General features: G+C 37.4%; 1 protein-coding gene across 1 annotated transcript in view; it reads left to right on the top strand.

Annotated features, from left to right (window-relative positions):
• LRP2 (LDL receptor related protein 2) overlaps nucleotides 1-15,818 on the top strand; it is a 109,417-nt gene that overhangs the window by 20,021 nt on the left and 73,578 nt on the right. Inside the window, 9 exon segments of the mRNA XM_059852359.1 lie at nucleotides 752-868; nucleotides 6,403-6,513; nucleotides 6,613-6,726; nucleotides 7,198-7,314; nucleotides 8,130-8,273; nucleotides 9,690-9,809; nucleotides 11,525-11,653; nucleotides 12,799-12,968; nucleotides 15,240-15,463. Coding sequence (XP_059708342.1) covers nucleotides 752-868; nucleotides 6,403-6,513; nucleotides 6,613-6,726; nucleotides 7,198-7,314; nucleotides 8,130-8,273; nucleotides 9,690-9,809; nucleotides 11,525-11,653; nucleotides 12,799-12,968; nucleotides 15,240-15,463 — 1,246 coding nt within the window.

The following is a 15,818-nucleotide window of genomic DNA, read 5'->3' as shown; positions in this document are numbered from 1 at the left end:
CCCCTGCAGAGCAGATGACAAGATGCCAATGTATAGACTGGGATGATGTTGAGAAACCACAGGAGTTTGAAAGAAACAAATGTGCAGGGGGCAGAGGGAAGGGAAAGTTAGTACTAAGCCTGTCCTTCAACCATATCTTCACAGATTCATGTTAGTTTGCCTAAGAACTGGAAGTGTAATTTAGCTGTAGTGGAATCAAAGTAGAAGTGAACAGTTTTATGTGATTGCTTTTTCCTGACAGCTGTCAAGAGAAGGGACATAATCATTCTCAAGTCTCCATTAGTTATATATGCAAGCTATTCCTGACTGCTGAGGCCCTGGCTGTATTAGAAAGCGGTGCCTTACCTCTAACTCTGCTATGTTTACATTGTGACATTCCAGCTGACTGAATAACTTGGGAGTTACTGACAGATTTTGACCCAGTAAATAAAATAAAACTTTAAATCAGTGAGAATTGGTAATTTAATGTTTTAGGCAGAATAATTACAGGGAGGTACTTTTTAACCTAGTTCAATTCTTCAGTGGAGAAAAGCAGTGACCTTGCAGACTGCAGGAGCCCTCTCAGAGCTATGCTGTCTGCTATGTGCTTGTCAAGTGTTCTTTAATCCTCTTGAATACACCAGGATACACAGGAGAAAGTGTTATACTGATATTTATGAGAGATGAAGTAGTTAAAGAGGAAGGAAAATATTTTTCCTGACAAAAAGCCTCAGTTGACAGGAAAGACTGACAGTGTGCCTGTTTGTTGCAGCGGGGAGGACGTGCTCGAGCCAGCAGTTCACGTGCTCCAATGGACAGTGCATCCCCGGCGCGTACTGGTGCGATCGCGTGCAGGACTGCACCGACGGGACAGATGAAAGACTCTGCCGTGAGTGTTAACTCCCAGCACGAGATCTGGTTTCATCTCATCTCTCTCTGGCATTTTAATACATCTGTAAGATTAAAGGGCTTGTTGATAGACAAGATGACCACAATATGCTTTTTGTTACAAGAGTTTCGTTTCAGATTCTTCTGTTTATTAGAGCTGATGTTCTGATACAGATCTGTAACCACAGAATTCAAGTGCAAACTGTCAGCACAGGATCAGGTCATATTGTTTCTCATTGCCTGAAAGATAATTAATATTGCACTGTAAAAGGCAACCATGTTTAGTTCTCTTATGGCTTTGAGACACTCGGAGCTAACTTTGCTGAAGTTTTCCTAGTTGTTTTTTGCATACTCCGTATAAAATCAGTAGTAGTTATAGTCTGTACAGAAAAGCAAAATTTGACTCCAAATGACTTATTTGAGGATATTTGATCTCTTTAAAAGCATTTTATTCTAGACTGCAGATTCTTGTGGAGATGATTTAGTCATATTGTATTCAGATGAGTTGTTTATATTGTGCCAGCAAAACGCAGATGGACAAGCAGTTTTTTCACTCTACCTTCCCCAGAGCTGAGGTTGCCTGTCTGGTGACAGTCTCCCTGAATTCTGGCCTAGGTTGAATACTGATGGAAAGGAAAGCTGGCCACAGAATAGAGGCCATGTTTTTCAGGAATGCTTTTGTCTAATACCTACACAACAGTGTGTAACAGGCATGTCTGTTCATTGTCAGTCTTAAGGAAAAGCTTCACACAAACTAAGTGACTTCTAACATATAAGCTGCTATTCCAGCTGTTAGAACATAGTGTGCCTTTGGGGAACAGACAAAACTGTAAACTCCACTTAGAACCAGGCCCAGGGCAGGAGGTGGGGAAAGAGGCTGGGGTGGTAATGGATGGACAAAGAAGCAAGAAATTAAATTTTTATAATGGCTGTGCTTAGGGGAAAAAAGGGCATATGCCTATGCTGTGTGAAGGAAGACTATATCGTCATTTGACTGCTAATGTGGTTTACCCTTGACTCACAAATGGCTGAAATTATCCCTATGTAGAATGAAAAGGTATTTAGGACTATATGATACTCTGGAATAAAATGTTGCTAAATCATCCAGCTTGGATATTTTAATGTGATAGACCCACAGTCACTTCTGGTCACCAGTACAAATGGCTAAAAGCCAAGATCCAAAGTACCCCATCTCATTGCTGGAAGAATATCTTCTGTAGATTGGCATTTTTTTCTCTTAGAGTAAGAAATGAAGTTGATAACTTAATTTAGTAAATCTGTCACACATGAAAAAAATCCTGAAGAAAAGATACCTGGTGTTAAAATGTATTATCTGTGAATTAAAGAACTGGAACTGCTGAGCATCTCTGAAATACCGGTGAGTAGTCATTGAATACAGTGTGGAACAGCCAGCTGTCATGTGTGATTGTTGTAATGCGGAAAATCTGTGTCAGTCTGGGAGAGGAGTCCTAAGGATGATAGTTAAAACTCTTTTTTTCAAACTAGAAGCTGCTTTGATGTTTGAAAATTGAAGCACACATTTTATTTCATGTTTAACATTCTCAGCTAGGTAAATTAAAAAGGCAGTTAGGAAAGGGCCCTCTGGATACATTAGCAGTAGCGCTCTACTGTTGTGGGGGAAAGCCAGTCATTGCTGCATCAGCAAATGGGCCCCATGACTGTTGTGGGGGCAGCATATTTAGCCCAAAGGAGAGGCACTGCCTCCTGTCATTCAACAGCCTCCACTCTGGTTTATTAGAATATGTGTTGACAGTCCCTCTGAGACAGAAGAATGACTGTGACTTGGAACCCTGAAAGCAGTTAGACTAGTTTAAAGAAATGTGACAGTGCTGAAGACAAGAGGATCCAAAAAGAATGTAATTACAAGACTCTTGAGGAAGGCTGGTTAATTTTATTCCCTTTTTGTCTTTGCATGGCCTAGAACTTTCAACAGAAGCCATAAAATAAAATTTACAAATTGGGGATTTATGATTAACTGTATAGTACAGATTAGCGTACTAGCATATTAGTTTTGGAGTAGATTCTAATACTTGCTTTGAATGTTCATTTTCCTCAGTGTTTAATGTATTTCCTTTTCCACATTATCTGATATTAACAAATGTAAGAGGAATAGAACTATTTTGGCCTTTTCCTTTGTCACTAAATTCCCCTTATTTAATTTGAACAGAAAGTTTTCATTAATAAAAGTGAAACATCCATGAACAACAAAAGAATAAGGCTATTTTATAATTGATTCTGGTGTTTCATGGAGCATAACAAAATGGAAACTTAGGTCTCTTTACTTATGCTTTGCACTCACTCATCTGTCTGAAAGCAGACTTAGATTGTAAAGAAGATAAAGTTTTATTCCTAAATAAGTTACATTATATAAGAAAGTAGTCAAATGCAAAATGTCACCAATATAAAGTAAGTCTACAGTTAAACATGTAAAAAGCCAGAACAAAGGAATTCAGAGCCTCAGTCCATTTTATTGCTAATGGGATTAGCAGCAAGGGAAAACTGCCCATGCAGAGACTAAGATAAACATCAGAACAAATGCTTCAGCTACAGGTCATACAATAAGTGTGCTGAAGCTGTTTTGATTTCATAAAATTATGGCTTTTTGGTTTTTTTGAATACACATATCAGGCTGTTTTCTAGTTTTTAGAATAGTCAGCAGCTAGCAAATATTTTAATTTTAAAACTTCAGAAACAGAATGAAATGGCAGATTATTTGGGGTAGCAAGCACTTTTTGGAGTATGCAGGCAATACTGGTGTAATTTTTCTGTTACATACTTTATTTCTTTCAGTTAAGATAAAATTCTTTCTCCTGCTTCAGGTTCATAGTTGAGAAATGAAAATCCCAGCCATGTCCATTTTGCTTTGCTTGACAGAATAACCTTTCTGGATACTGCTCTGGCAGCTGAGCACTACACTGAGGCTGTGGGGGAGAAAGGGGCAGTACTTTAAAGACATGTTGTTCAACACTAGTGGGTTGAGTGTTTTCCAAGATACACTGGATTTTTGATTCTAATTTTGATGTTGAGCTGCTGCCATAGGTCAGCTGCCTAACCTGTGAATTCCTGCCTCTTGTTTGCTATGCTAAATAGCTGTTGTGGTCAGGAAGTGGGCAGCTAGCTCTGGGATGAATTTGTAGAGACCAGGGTGAAAGTGAACAGAGATCAAGAACTGAGGAGATCATAAGGAATGTAGTCCAAGAAAGAAGAAAAAGGCCATAGTCAGAGACTAATATTCTGGATGTTGGACAAATTACATGTAGCAGCTATAGGGTGAGGGAGAAGTTCAGGCTGAAGGAAATATCTCTGCCAGGAATAGTTTGGGACAGGGAAGTAGCAAAACTGGAGCAATCTAAGGCAGGCAGCCAAAGACTAGAGTCTCAGAGATCAAAATCAGGAATTAAGGCCAGGAATGAGGGTCTGGTCTCTGCCAGCTCTGAAAGCATTGCTGCTATGAACACTGCCTGGTATCATGCAGCTCATAGGACTCTTGTGCTTGAAGTAAGTCTCCCTCCTGGTGTCTCTGGTAGGCTGTGAGCTGTCTGGGCAATGTTTTGACCACTGTGAAGGGGTGACTCATGGCAGTGAACCAAAGAGTTTTAATTACCTTTATTTTGTAAAATGTTTTCACATGTTGCAGTAAAAGACACTTGTTAGTAGGAAATTGCCTTTTTTCTTTTCCTTTTATTTCTACTCCTTGTAACATGGGTTAGGGTTATAGAAGCTTGCACTGCTGACTATGACAGAAATCAGCTTGTGCTGAATCAAATACTAGTTGCAACTATTTCCTGTTGCTGTTTTTGTATGGATTTATTTCCACCTGCCTTATAATACAGTGTACTGTTGTAGCTGTTTCTGCTGGCCCATAGAACTCCTGATGGTTCCTCCCTGTGATGCCTTCTCTGTTTTCAGACAGGGAAGAAGCATTAATTCCATGGTGAACTTAAAACTTGGCCCCAGGTCAGGCCTTTCTTTAGTCTTTTCTGTAGGCAGAAGAAACACTTCAAAACCCATGTTATTTCCAAAGCATTATGAGTTTTATCTGAGCCTAACTGAAGCAAGAAAATGATGTATTAGAAAGATGATTGTCTGGTTGAGAAGTGGGACCAAAGAATGCTTAGGGAACATGTTGGCATTGTCAGACTTTCAGAATGGAAGATTGGGAACTATCACTAGAAGGCCACAGGCAGTAATGCTGTAGCTGGAGCCCTGCTAATCTGTAACTACTGTTCTTTGCTTAGGCACACTCTGCTCCTACGTGCGGGTTGCCACCTTATATTAACTGCAGTGAAAACAAATGAACTGTAAATGAATCAGCTGGGGAGATAGTCTGGCTGGACTTGTAGTGGACATGAACACAGCTACAGAAGCAAGCAAAACAGTTTGCCACTGTCTGGAAAAATTGCAGGTTTCTTGATATCTACTTGGAGCAATTTTATAACCCATGTTTTAGATTCCAAGGAATCCAATGAAATATGAATGAAAATGTGCCTAAGTGAGAGCCTTCTCTATCTGCTTTATTAACTCTTAGAAAAGTAAAATGGGATAAGAATCCAAACTGAAAATCTAAAAGGTGAAAAATGTTTTTTGGCTCTTCTATGTTTCAGTTCATTTATCTTCTATATAGAGACAAAGGTTCAAGAAATCTGATTTCTAAAATTAGCAATTCTTTGCTTTCTTACTTGCTATTTGACTGAAAAATAAGTTTTGTCTACATAGCAAAAAGATAAACTATGAGTTCATGTTCTCCTACTCAACTCTAGCATATGCATATGCTTAATTTGTTAGATACTTCCACTGAACTCACTGACTGCTTGTATGAATAAGTGTTCTCAGAGTTTGTTTTAGTTTGAAACATTTGAAACCATCCCTTGCATTTACATATAGGTCATCTATATAAGTAGAATATCCAAAACCTAAAAAGTCATTATTTCTGCAGAATCTGTTTTCTTTTGTGAAAGGGGAAACAAGTAATAAAAAGCAACGGTTCTAACATTTTTCATGGAACCTGGAAATTTAATATCCTTGGCTTAATTGGTACAAAACCAATAAAACCTGAGGTCTCTGAGTTTGAGAGCTCAAGACACTTGAAGAAGACATAGGAACTGTAAATTTCAGGAAATCCTTTGCTCTCTAAATACTTTTATTAAGATCAGGATAGTGTAAAACTGAGGTATAAAGGAATAAAACAAATATTCACTGCTTGCTCTCCTTTTATGTTCCATTGCTTTCTATCATATTGTAAACTGTTTGGGTTGCAAATCTTTTTGGACTGTGGGAAGGCATATAATTTTTCTCTTGTTGCTTGCAATTTTTTGTAGCATCCATCTAGAGGATACTTTTTAATATCTGTTGGAGAAGACAGTATACTGTATAAATGGATTACTAGTATAGGACTGCTAGTAATGAAGTTTTGCATTCCATTTTTCCTTTAAACCAAGATATTCTGTTGACACTAGGTGGATATGACTCATTATAGTCTAATTTCATGCTAATATAAAGGATTTTTTATTTTAGACTACCCAAGATGTGAACAGTTATCATGTGCAAATGGAGCATGTTTTAATGCAAGCCAGCGATGTGATGGCAAAGTTGATTGCAGAGATTCTTCTGATGAAGCTAATTGCAGTAAGTCCCCTGTGTAGAGTGATCCCAAACAAATTTGCTTTATAGACCTTCTTCTGGAGTTAAATAGATTTTCTGTTTCTTTGCTAAAACCTTTTTCAGCTCGTGGATGTACCAGTACGCAGTTCCAGTGTGCTAATGGAGAGTGCATCCCGCAGGCCTTTATCTGTGACCATGATGATGACTGTGGAGATAGGAGTGATGAAAACTCTTGCAGTATGATGTTTCTTTTTTTTTTTCCTCTTTCTCTAACTGTTTTGTTAAGACCTGGTTCAAGCAGATAGCAGGAAGCAGATTGCTTGGCTGTACAGCCATCAAAAATTAATCACTGTTCTACAAGTACTCTTCTGTACAGAAAGATGAAAATTGCAGTGCTTCTTTGATAGACTTTGCTGTTAGGTTCCTGGGTATGTCGTTACTATTTGAATTTGCTGGACTGAGTGACAGTCTGGTTCTTAATATTTATAGTTACACTTATGTTGTTGTCATCCTCTTAATTTTCAGCATGAACCAAAGGTAATTCATACCTAAATAAGAAGAAACCAGTAGTGTTTGCAATACATACAAAATATGGAACTGCCTAAATTTTTAAAGCAAGATAATAAATGATTGTATATGTGACAGTATTGTTATTTTAACCTTTTAGCTGTTTAGAGCAGATAGATTTTCTTATGTTTCTTTTTTTAGCTTATGCAACTTGCAGAGGAAACTTCTTCACTTGCCCAAGTGGCCGTTGCATTCATCAGAGCTGGATTTGCGATGGAGATGATGATTGTGAAGACAATGAAGATGAAAGAGGATGTGGTAAATACTATTGCTAACTTCCATTGGTATTTTCAGAGGAAGATGACACTAAACTACATCTATGAAATTTAGACCAGTCAAGATGTTCTAAATACTTTTGATTTCTTTTAAAACCTTAGAATTCCACCTTCATTTTTATTTCTTTTTTTAACTTTGGAAATATTTTTGTTGTTGTGTGGGAGAATTATTGTGATACTGAGTATGATGCCACTAAGTTTAGCATATAGCAATATATATATATATTTTCTTGTATATATTCTCTTTTATATTTTGTTTTAGTTCTTCTGCCTTTGGAGGTTTTTTAGGTCATCTGTTGAGAGACACAAGGCTTCTAATAACCAAACCCCATTGATTCAAAATTAAATATACTCAGATCCTGCCAAGATTTGTCTTGTGAGAAACAGAAGCTTTAATGAATGAAAGTGTGAATGAGATTTCTTTTTCATTGGCCTTTTCTATGGTGAACATGATTCTCTTTATCCAGATAGCATTTATGTGTTTTGAAACCACAAAGCTATAGTTCCCTTTCTGGTGCACTGGTTAGTTTAAAGATAAATGGTGTTACCATTTCTAACAAAACAGAAAACTAAAGAGATTCATATGTTGTCTACCCAAGTATCATTGGCATTGTAGTTTGAATGTAAAAGAAAGCATGACAAGTAAGTATAAATAATGTTTCTTTATAGTCTTTGCCAGCTGTGTGCAAGAAATGGAATCTGGATATTGAAGGATAGAGATGCTTTGGGAAGCTGTTAGAGAAGAAATTTTAGTATTTGAAATATACTTTTCATTATTCTTGTTTTTCTTTTCCATAGAAAGTGGTCGCCATGAATGTTACCCAGGAGAGTGGGCCTGTCCTGGATCAGGGCATTGCATTCCAATTGGGAAAGTGTGTGATGGAGCTGCAGACTGCCCTGAAGGAGAAGATGAAACTAACATCACTGCAGGCAGACACTGCAGTATGTAGTAGAATGAAAAACATACACAGAATAGCAGGAACATCAGCATTGACGTCTTTTTACATTCGCCTTTTGTCTCCTAAACAATACTGAAATTTTGGAAGCTTACTCTTTTCCCTGGCACTGTTTTGACTGGATGATCTGGAAGAGGCATATATGCTTCAAAGAGACCATTTCTTTTTTTAGAAATTTCTACATGAAATTTCGCAAATAAGGATTTTAACTTGCTCTCCATACCCTAAAATATGTTTGTGAAGTCAGGAAATGTGTGCTACATGCCTTCTTTGTTTAAATATCTGTTTGTCCCTTCGTGTAAGAAGTAATGATTTGTGCTGATCAGGACACAGCATTGAATCAGTATATCCTAAGCTTTGACTAATTCACTTTAAAGATTAGGATTAAAAAAAAAAAAATCTTATTACCTGGAATGTCTGTTTCTCCAGTCAGTGGTACACTGCATTTTTATGTTGGAGGCAATGAGCATGCATAGTTCCTGTTAATTTCACTCTAATCTTACAAATATCAAATTCCTCTGTGGACAAAGACCAGTGTATTTCAAATTCTAGGAAGATAAAAATTCCTATTAACAAAATAATGCCTTTTGGAGTAGGAGGGCAGAAAAAATAAGAGGAAATGAAAGTTTATAGTAAAAAAGTACCTCTTGCTTTTATGAGTGGTTTGGTAGTTACAGCAGATATGAGCTGCAAAGCAAGGCATTTAACAGAAGAATTTGATGAAAAGGAAAATGCTGACTTTCACCTCCTTCTTTATCAAGTGTTTTACAATCATAATTCAAGTGTTTTACAATCATTACTCGCTTGCGACTGAATTGTTTATTAAATATGAGTAGAATTAGTGCAGAAAAAAAGAGAGAGGGAGAATGAAAGGATAAGGAATCATTTGTCCATGAACACAATGCAAACAGTATATCCTAATACATTGGAATGATATACATATTCTTCTTAGTATAACATACTAGGGGTTTTTCACATAGAAGAGTAAATGATGAGTTTATGTACCAATAGATGGAGCTCAAGGATGTGTCACACGTAAGTAGGTCTTGTGGAACCATGGAAAGTTTTGGGGCATTACAGATGGCTTCCTCTGGTCACCTATTTACACTGCACTTGCCATTGGTGGTTCATATAAGATTGATGCTTATCCTTTAACTCTGTTCTAAAAACCTATTAAAAACAGTACCTTCTCTTCTGTGTTCCATGCCCTTGCTTGCATATATGTAAATGTATGAGATTTTGTGGAACTTTGTACATACTTTTCTCTGCAGATTAGTTTTAAGAAGCTGTACTTGAAATTGAAGGCTCATCATAGAAAAGACTTCAGCTTTGTAGCACAATAAGGCAGAAAGCTGTTCTTCTGTAATAGGTGTGTTTCTGAAATATTTCATTTGCCTTTCAGACGTATCGCGCTGCGCTGCGCTGAGCTGTCAGTATCGCTGCCATTCCTCTCCGTCAGGAGGGATGTGCTACTGCCCTGCAGGATATACAATAAGCAGCAATGACAGTCGTACCTGTGTTGGTGAGTAAAGTCCAGGGACTACTGATGTCCAGTACCTTCTCACAACCCATTGGGAAAGCTGGGATTCCAGGAAGGCAAGTTAGTTCAAATTGTATGGATGTGTACTGACAAAGAGAAAATCTCAGGAGTTAGCAAATGTATGAAGATTTTAGTAGCACAATGGCAGCATAGTGGCATAGAAACAAACCAGAGAGATATCATAAAGACCTCTTTCACTTTGACCTAAAGACATAGTGACAGCATGATTAAGTTTAAAAATATGTCCTGTTGGATGGCTGGCTTATTATCAAGAGTTTTTGCTGGTTTTTCAGTGTTTACATAGAGGGAGTTTGTTTCTGCCTCAGTAATGTGTGTTGCATGCCTGGAAAAACAGTTAATAATGTTGAATTGATTGTTACTTTTGAAAGTGGCTGTATATGCAGACAGTAGAAGATTACACTTGAAAATAAAAGGGGTGTTTTGTATTTGCATTATGGAAAGGTTGTGTCTTCTGTGGGCTTTCAGTATACACATAATTTACATAAAAAAGAAGAATATTTACAGGAATGCAAGGGTAACTGTAAAGCTGCTGTAAATGCAGCTTTACAGTTGTGCTACCAAATGCTGTATCATTTGGTAGCACAAAAGATTTATCTCAGAAGCTGGCAATTGAGTAACTTCAGAATCATGAAAGTTAACACTGCCTAATAAAAGAAAAGGGGTAAATATCTGTTATGAGTTTTCAACCCAAGGTATGGTGTTTGTGCCATTAAAAGTATTTCAGATGCTCAGTCTCTAATGAGATTTTTATATTTGTGAAAATACTGGGTGGCCTAAGGCTGTACAAGGTGCAATGGTTGCTCTTTGTAGAGGCAGAGAAATAAGGCGTGAAATTTCCTCCATTTTTTCATGCTTTTGTGGGAGATAGTGAAGGACACATTCCCACTGGTGCAGTCTCAGTGAGTCTTCAGGTTTTTTCACTGCCCTGTAAACATAGTTATCAGATTCTGGCTTGTAAATCAGAGTCAAATGTATTTTGGTTTGCTGAAATCTAGGCATATATTTGTGACCAGAGCAAAACTTGTCATGAAGGAATGGCTGACAGTCAGTAGTGTATAATTGCAGATCCAGTACTCTACCTATATGGCATTCTGCATGCTAAAAGGAACTTTTTCTTACTGATTCTGGTGCACAAACAGATTTTAATTGTAAATCAGATACCTGTTAGCGTGATACTAAATCTGAATTAATAAACACAGCCTTCAAGTAGGACTTAAAGGCTTAAGCACTGCACTAAAATAAAGGTAGAGCTCACCTTCAGAGTGGGCTTAAATCCAGCCAAGCCTTTGTGTGTGCCAAGTATAGAGATCTTTTGCAGGAAAAAATACTTCATAGACATATTTTGTATTGTGGAAAGTAGACAATGACATCCCTTCAAATGATTTTTCCTTTTCTCCTGGCAGTTATGGTTTAGATTTTTTTTTTTTTTTTTTGGTTGGTCAGTATTTTTTCATGGGGGGCAGAATTGCAGGTAGGTCCTTGGGCAGGAAACACAGGTTTTTTGTTATCCAGAAATACAAAATGGAAACACTGTGGAAAAACATGCAAACTCACTTTCTTCATGCTATAGTTTTGCAAATAGATATTAAGCAGAGGGGAGAAACTTGCAGCTTCTTCATTATGACATGAATTTTATACAAAGTGTATTTTATAAATATGCCTTATTCACTTGATAGATTTTGATGACTGTCAGATGTGGGGTGTCTGTGACCAGCTGTGTGAAGATCGTGTGGGACACCACCAGTGCCACTGTGTGGAAGGTTATTTCCTCGAGCACCACCGGCATTGTCGGGCCAACACTTCAGGTTAGTGCATCCCAAGTGTCTTGTTGAGCAAATAGACATAGCTAGGTAAAATGGGGTAGTTTTAATATCTGTGTCACACAGCTGTCTTTGATTTTAACTCTGCCTTTAAGGACTTATGGTCAGGGCAGCTTTCAGAATATCAGTAGCTGTCAGAACTCTGTATCTTCTGGCATGTGCAGGTTGGGGTCGATTGCCTCATCCGGGCTTCTTCTCCTCTAATCAACAAATGTCTTTTAGGCTCCATTGCTCTTTCACCACTCCTGACTTCTGCAGTGTTGGGAGGTTATTGCAAGAGCACTCCTGAGCAAAAAAAATCTTATTTCTGTGAGGGACAGTTTTCTGTCATGCTCTCTGTGTAACTTAGTGCTGTCAAGAAATTGGGAAACCTAATTTTTTATAGAACTGTGCCAGAAGATGGTTTTGCTGAATGGTGAGATCAAGCACTTGCCTGTGAGAGAAGCCATGCTCTTGGATTTGAGGGTCCCAGAGTCTGAACTCTGAAGAATACTTGTCTCTCAGAGTGTAGTTCCTCATCAGCTGTAGGCTCCTTCTCCTGACCTCCTGCTCAGTTCTGAAAGCAGCCCCCCGGAAACTCTGCTTTGTGGAGATGTAATATCCTAACAGGCTGTTGTGTAAGGCAGGTGCTCCTGCCTGCAGAGAATTGGTGGGAATGGGAGTTCCTGCTTGGCATAGCTGATTAGAAGTCTTGTTTATTAGAAAAGCAAGAACTGCTCAATTCCTTCCCCCTTCCTTCTTTCTTCAGCCACCAGTCTTCAGCTCACCATTTTCTAAGTATTTCTCTCTTATAAATGGGAGAATTTAGTACCTGCTGGAAGTCAGTTTCACTGGGTTCATTTTAGCTTTAATAGAAATAGTCTTTTGGTGTTTGCACAGGGGTTTTATAAAAGTTTTAGCTGGTATGGCTTTAAATACATGTTCCTGCCTGATTTGCTCCTAGTATACAAACCAAAGGCAAATCACAGCAAGTTAGTACTCACATAGAAACATTTATACAGGTTGTAGTCTGAACATCTATTTAAAATTTTGTGTCCAGTGTGTATGAACCAGTATGTATATATTGCAATGCCCCTTTCCAAAATATCTTGCCTGCAGGGTAATAATGTCTCTGTCACTCCTGCTTTCAGCTGGTGTTGCATCGATTATTTTTTCCAATGGCCGTGATTTACTGATTGGGGACCTTTATGGAAGGAATTTTCGTACTTTGGTGCAGTCACAGAATCGTGGGATTGCAGTGGGAGTGGACTTTCACTTTTACCTGCACAGAATCTTTTGGACTGACACAGTGCAAGATAAGGTTGGTAGAAGCTTCAAGAAGAATGTATTTCTGTGTACCTGGAAGTAGAGAACTTCAAGAGGCAGAATGTGTTGATAGGCCCTCATTTTTGAGAGCCAAAGCTGGCTGTATTTTTGTTTTCTAACAAAAAAGCTCCTTGAAATGTTTTATGTTAATAACTGCATTTTTCCAACTATACTATTACATGTGACATATTAAACAAAGAATCCTATTATATGGGAATGTCTTGAGCAACTTTTAATTTTACTTGAGACTGAGTCCAAAAAACTAATTAAGAGAAATAGTAGACATTCTTTCAAAACTGAACAAATTTTTCTTGGTAATTTTTGAAACATGATCATTTAAAATGTAAAAGCTGTGTGCCTTCCAAGATGATAAAAATCAGACTTCTTCATATACTTCAAATGGCACTGCAATTGAGCTTGAATAACAAATATTGACAGTACTTTGTGTAATGAGCCAATATTGTGTTACTTTTCTCTCTCTTTTTTTTTTTTTTTAAAGAGTAATTATTTTAGCTTCAAGACGCATTAGAGCAAAGTAATTTTAAAAAAACAGTCTGGAGACTCTTGTGGAAGTTGGATGGCACCCTTATTCTTTTTTTCTGTGCATTACTTATGGAAACCAAAGGAAGTCTTTGATCAAATGCTGAAACTTCATAATCTTTGTCCTCATGTTGATTGTCATGCAGAGTGAAGGAAAATCTGTGACCTGGCTCCTGCTAATGCCACTGATAGATCAATTTGGTGTCACTGTCATAATTCTGAACCTACACATAAGACATCTAATAAAAACTATAGTTCTCACCACAGTTCCATGCTGGTTCTGTGGAAAGAACGTTCGCTGTGTGGCTGTTAAGTAGAACAAGATTTGTGTACACAATTTTTGACTTGTTCACAGTTCTGGCATTTTTATTGTGGCTGTAGTAGGTTCCTGTTGCTGCAGTTGCTTTGTCAATGGCTGAATGTAGTCAGGGTCAAATCTGCACTTTTATGAGACAGGAGATTTATTCTGTCTTTGTAATAGGTATAAATAAAACATAATATGGGGGTTTTTGCTGCACACCCCAGGTGGCCAGGACTGCCTTTTTATCTGCCCAATATAGTTTAATCCTAATTCATTAATTAAGATTAATTAATCTAATTTAGTCCTAGGTAGACTATCCAGAAAAAAAAAAAATTTGCATTTAGAATTTTCTTAAATGATGAGTATTTCCACCTGATGTCTTAAAATAATGATATTACTAGGGCATTTTTTGTATTTTTTTTTTCTTTTTTAATGTTAAGATAAACTAAACCAGAAAATTGTGGGTTGTGTTTTGTGTCATCTTTATCTCATTTAGTGTACTGCCAGATAACCTTATGCCCATAAGCTCTTTCATCAACAGGGTTTCCAAAGAACAGCATAGACAGTTAAGTGGTTATCTTGATTATTATTACTTGGAACTGAAGAATATTTAAAATTATACAACTCTTTTAGCTCTTCTTTTTCTTGCATATATTTGCTTGGTCATCTCTTTTTTCATTTAAATGCATTTCAAATCTCATAATCTTATGCTGTTGTTCCAAAAAAAAAAAAAAAATTCTACCTTTTCATACTACCCAGTGTTATGATGACACAATCACTGTATACATAAAACTATTGTGTTTGGACTGTTTACTTCGTGTAGCTCTGAACTTGCTTGTAAAGTAACAGCATTATTCTTCTTGAGCAGGATGCTCTTAAAATTAGCCTTAGATGAAGGAGAACACAAGCTGAGACCTCCTTTCTGTGAGGATGGACAGCTTCCCCGTACTTTCTTCACTTTGCTATTTCCCCTTAGCGGTAGCTGTAGGAAGAGCTCCCCCTCTTGTTTCTGGCCACTATTGAGAGCTTTGCCGAAGCATAATCATTTGTTTTCCATCAATAAAAATGCTAGGGTTTGCTAGGTTCCAGGAAAGCAAATGTGCTTTCCTCTTTTTTCTTTTTTTTTTGGTCATTTGCTAACAGACTGTTACAAAACAGGAAAGGCTGTTTTAGTCTTTAATCTTGTCCAATTTGCAGAAATGCTGGTTGAAGGCAAGCCTTCTGCAATTTTTTGCATTGGTTTCCAGCTTTTTGCAAAAAATCCTTACCTAAGGAATACCTTAGAGGGTAATTTGCTTGTATCTGCTGGCAGATACAGATATAGTTATGGATTGGTGATCAATATGATGATAAAAGACAAATATACCATGTGACTTGTGATTCAAAACATCATGTGGGTACTGACAATATTTGTATTGTTTTCAGGTTTTTTCTATTAATATTGATGGCTCTGATTTCCAAGAAGTTTTAAATATTTCAGTTGACACACCTGAAAATCTAGCAGTGGATTGGGTTAACAATAAACTCTATGTGGTTGAGACCAGTGTGAACAGAATAGATATGGTTAACTTGGATGGGACAAACCGTGTGACTCTTATTGCTGAAAATCTTGGAAATCCTAGAGGAATAGCACTTGATCCAACTGTTGGGTAAGTGATACTTATCAGATAATGGCAGAAGATGTCAGAAATTCCCTTATCCCCGTGTAAATGGAAAACAACTAGGAAACAGCAAGAGTGGTCATTTTAGAATTAGATATAAGATATTTTGAATATTTGCATTCTATTCTAACCTATTCTGCACCTTAATTTATGAAAAGACTATGCAATGCATTTATTTATAATGTGTGGAATCTGTTTCATGGCTGGAGTTCTGTGTGCATGAGCAGCACTGAAAATGGGACCTGTGGAATTGCCCTGCAGAGGAGTATTATCCTTAAAGATTTCAGTTATAATACCACCCAGACATCTCCCGCTATCTGAAATAGAGATGGAATGAAGCCAG

The sequence above is a fragment of the Haemorhous mexicanus genome, chromosome 8 (assembly GCF_027477595.1).
Source record: "Haemorhous mexicanus isolate bHaeMex1 chromosome 8, bHaeMex1.pri, whole genome shotgun sequence".
Taxonomy (NCBI): domain Eukaryota; kingdom Metazoa; phylum Chordata; class Aves; order Passeriformes; family Fringillidae; genus Haemorhous; species Haemorhous mexicanus.
Note: the sequence above shows the minus strand (reverse complement) of the source record. Positions and strands in the feature narration are given on the sequence as shown.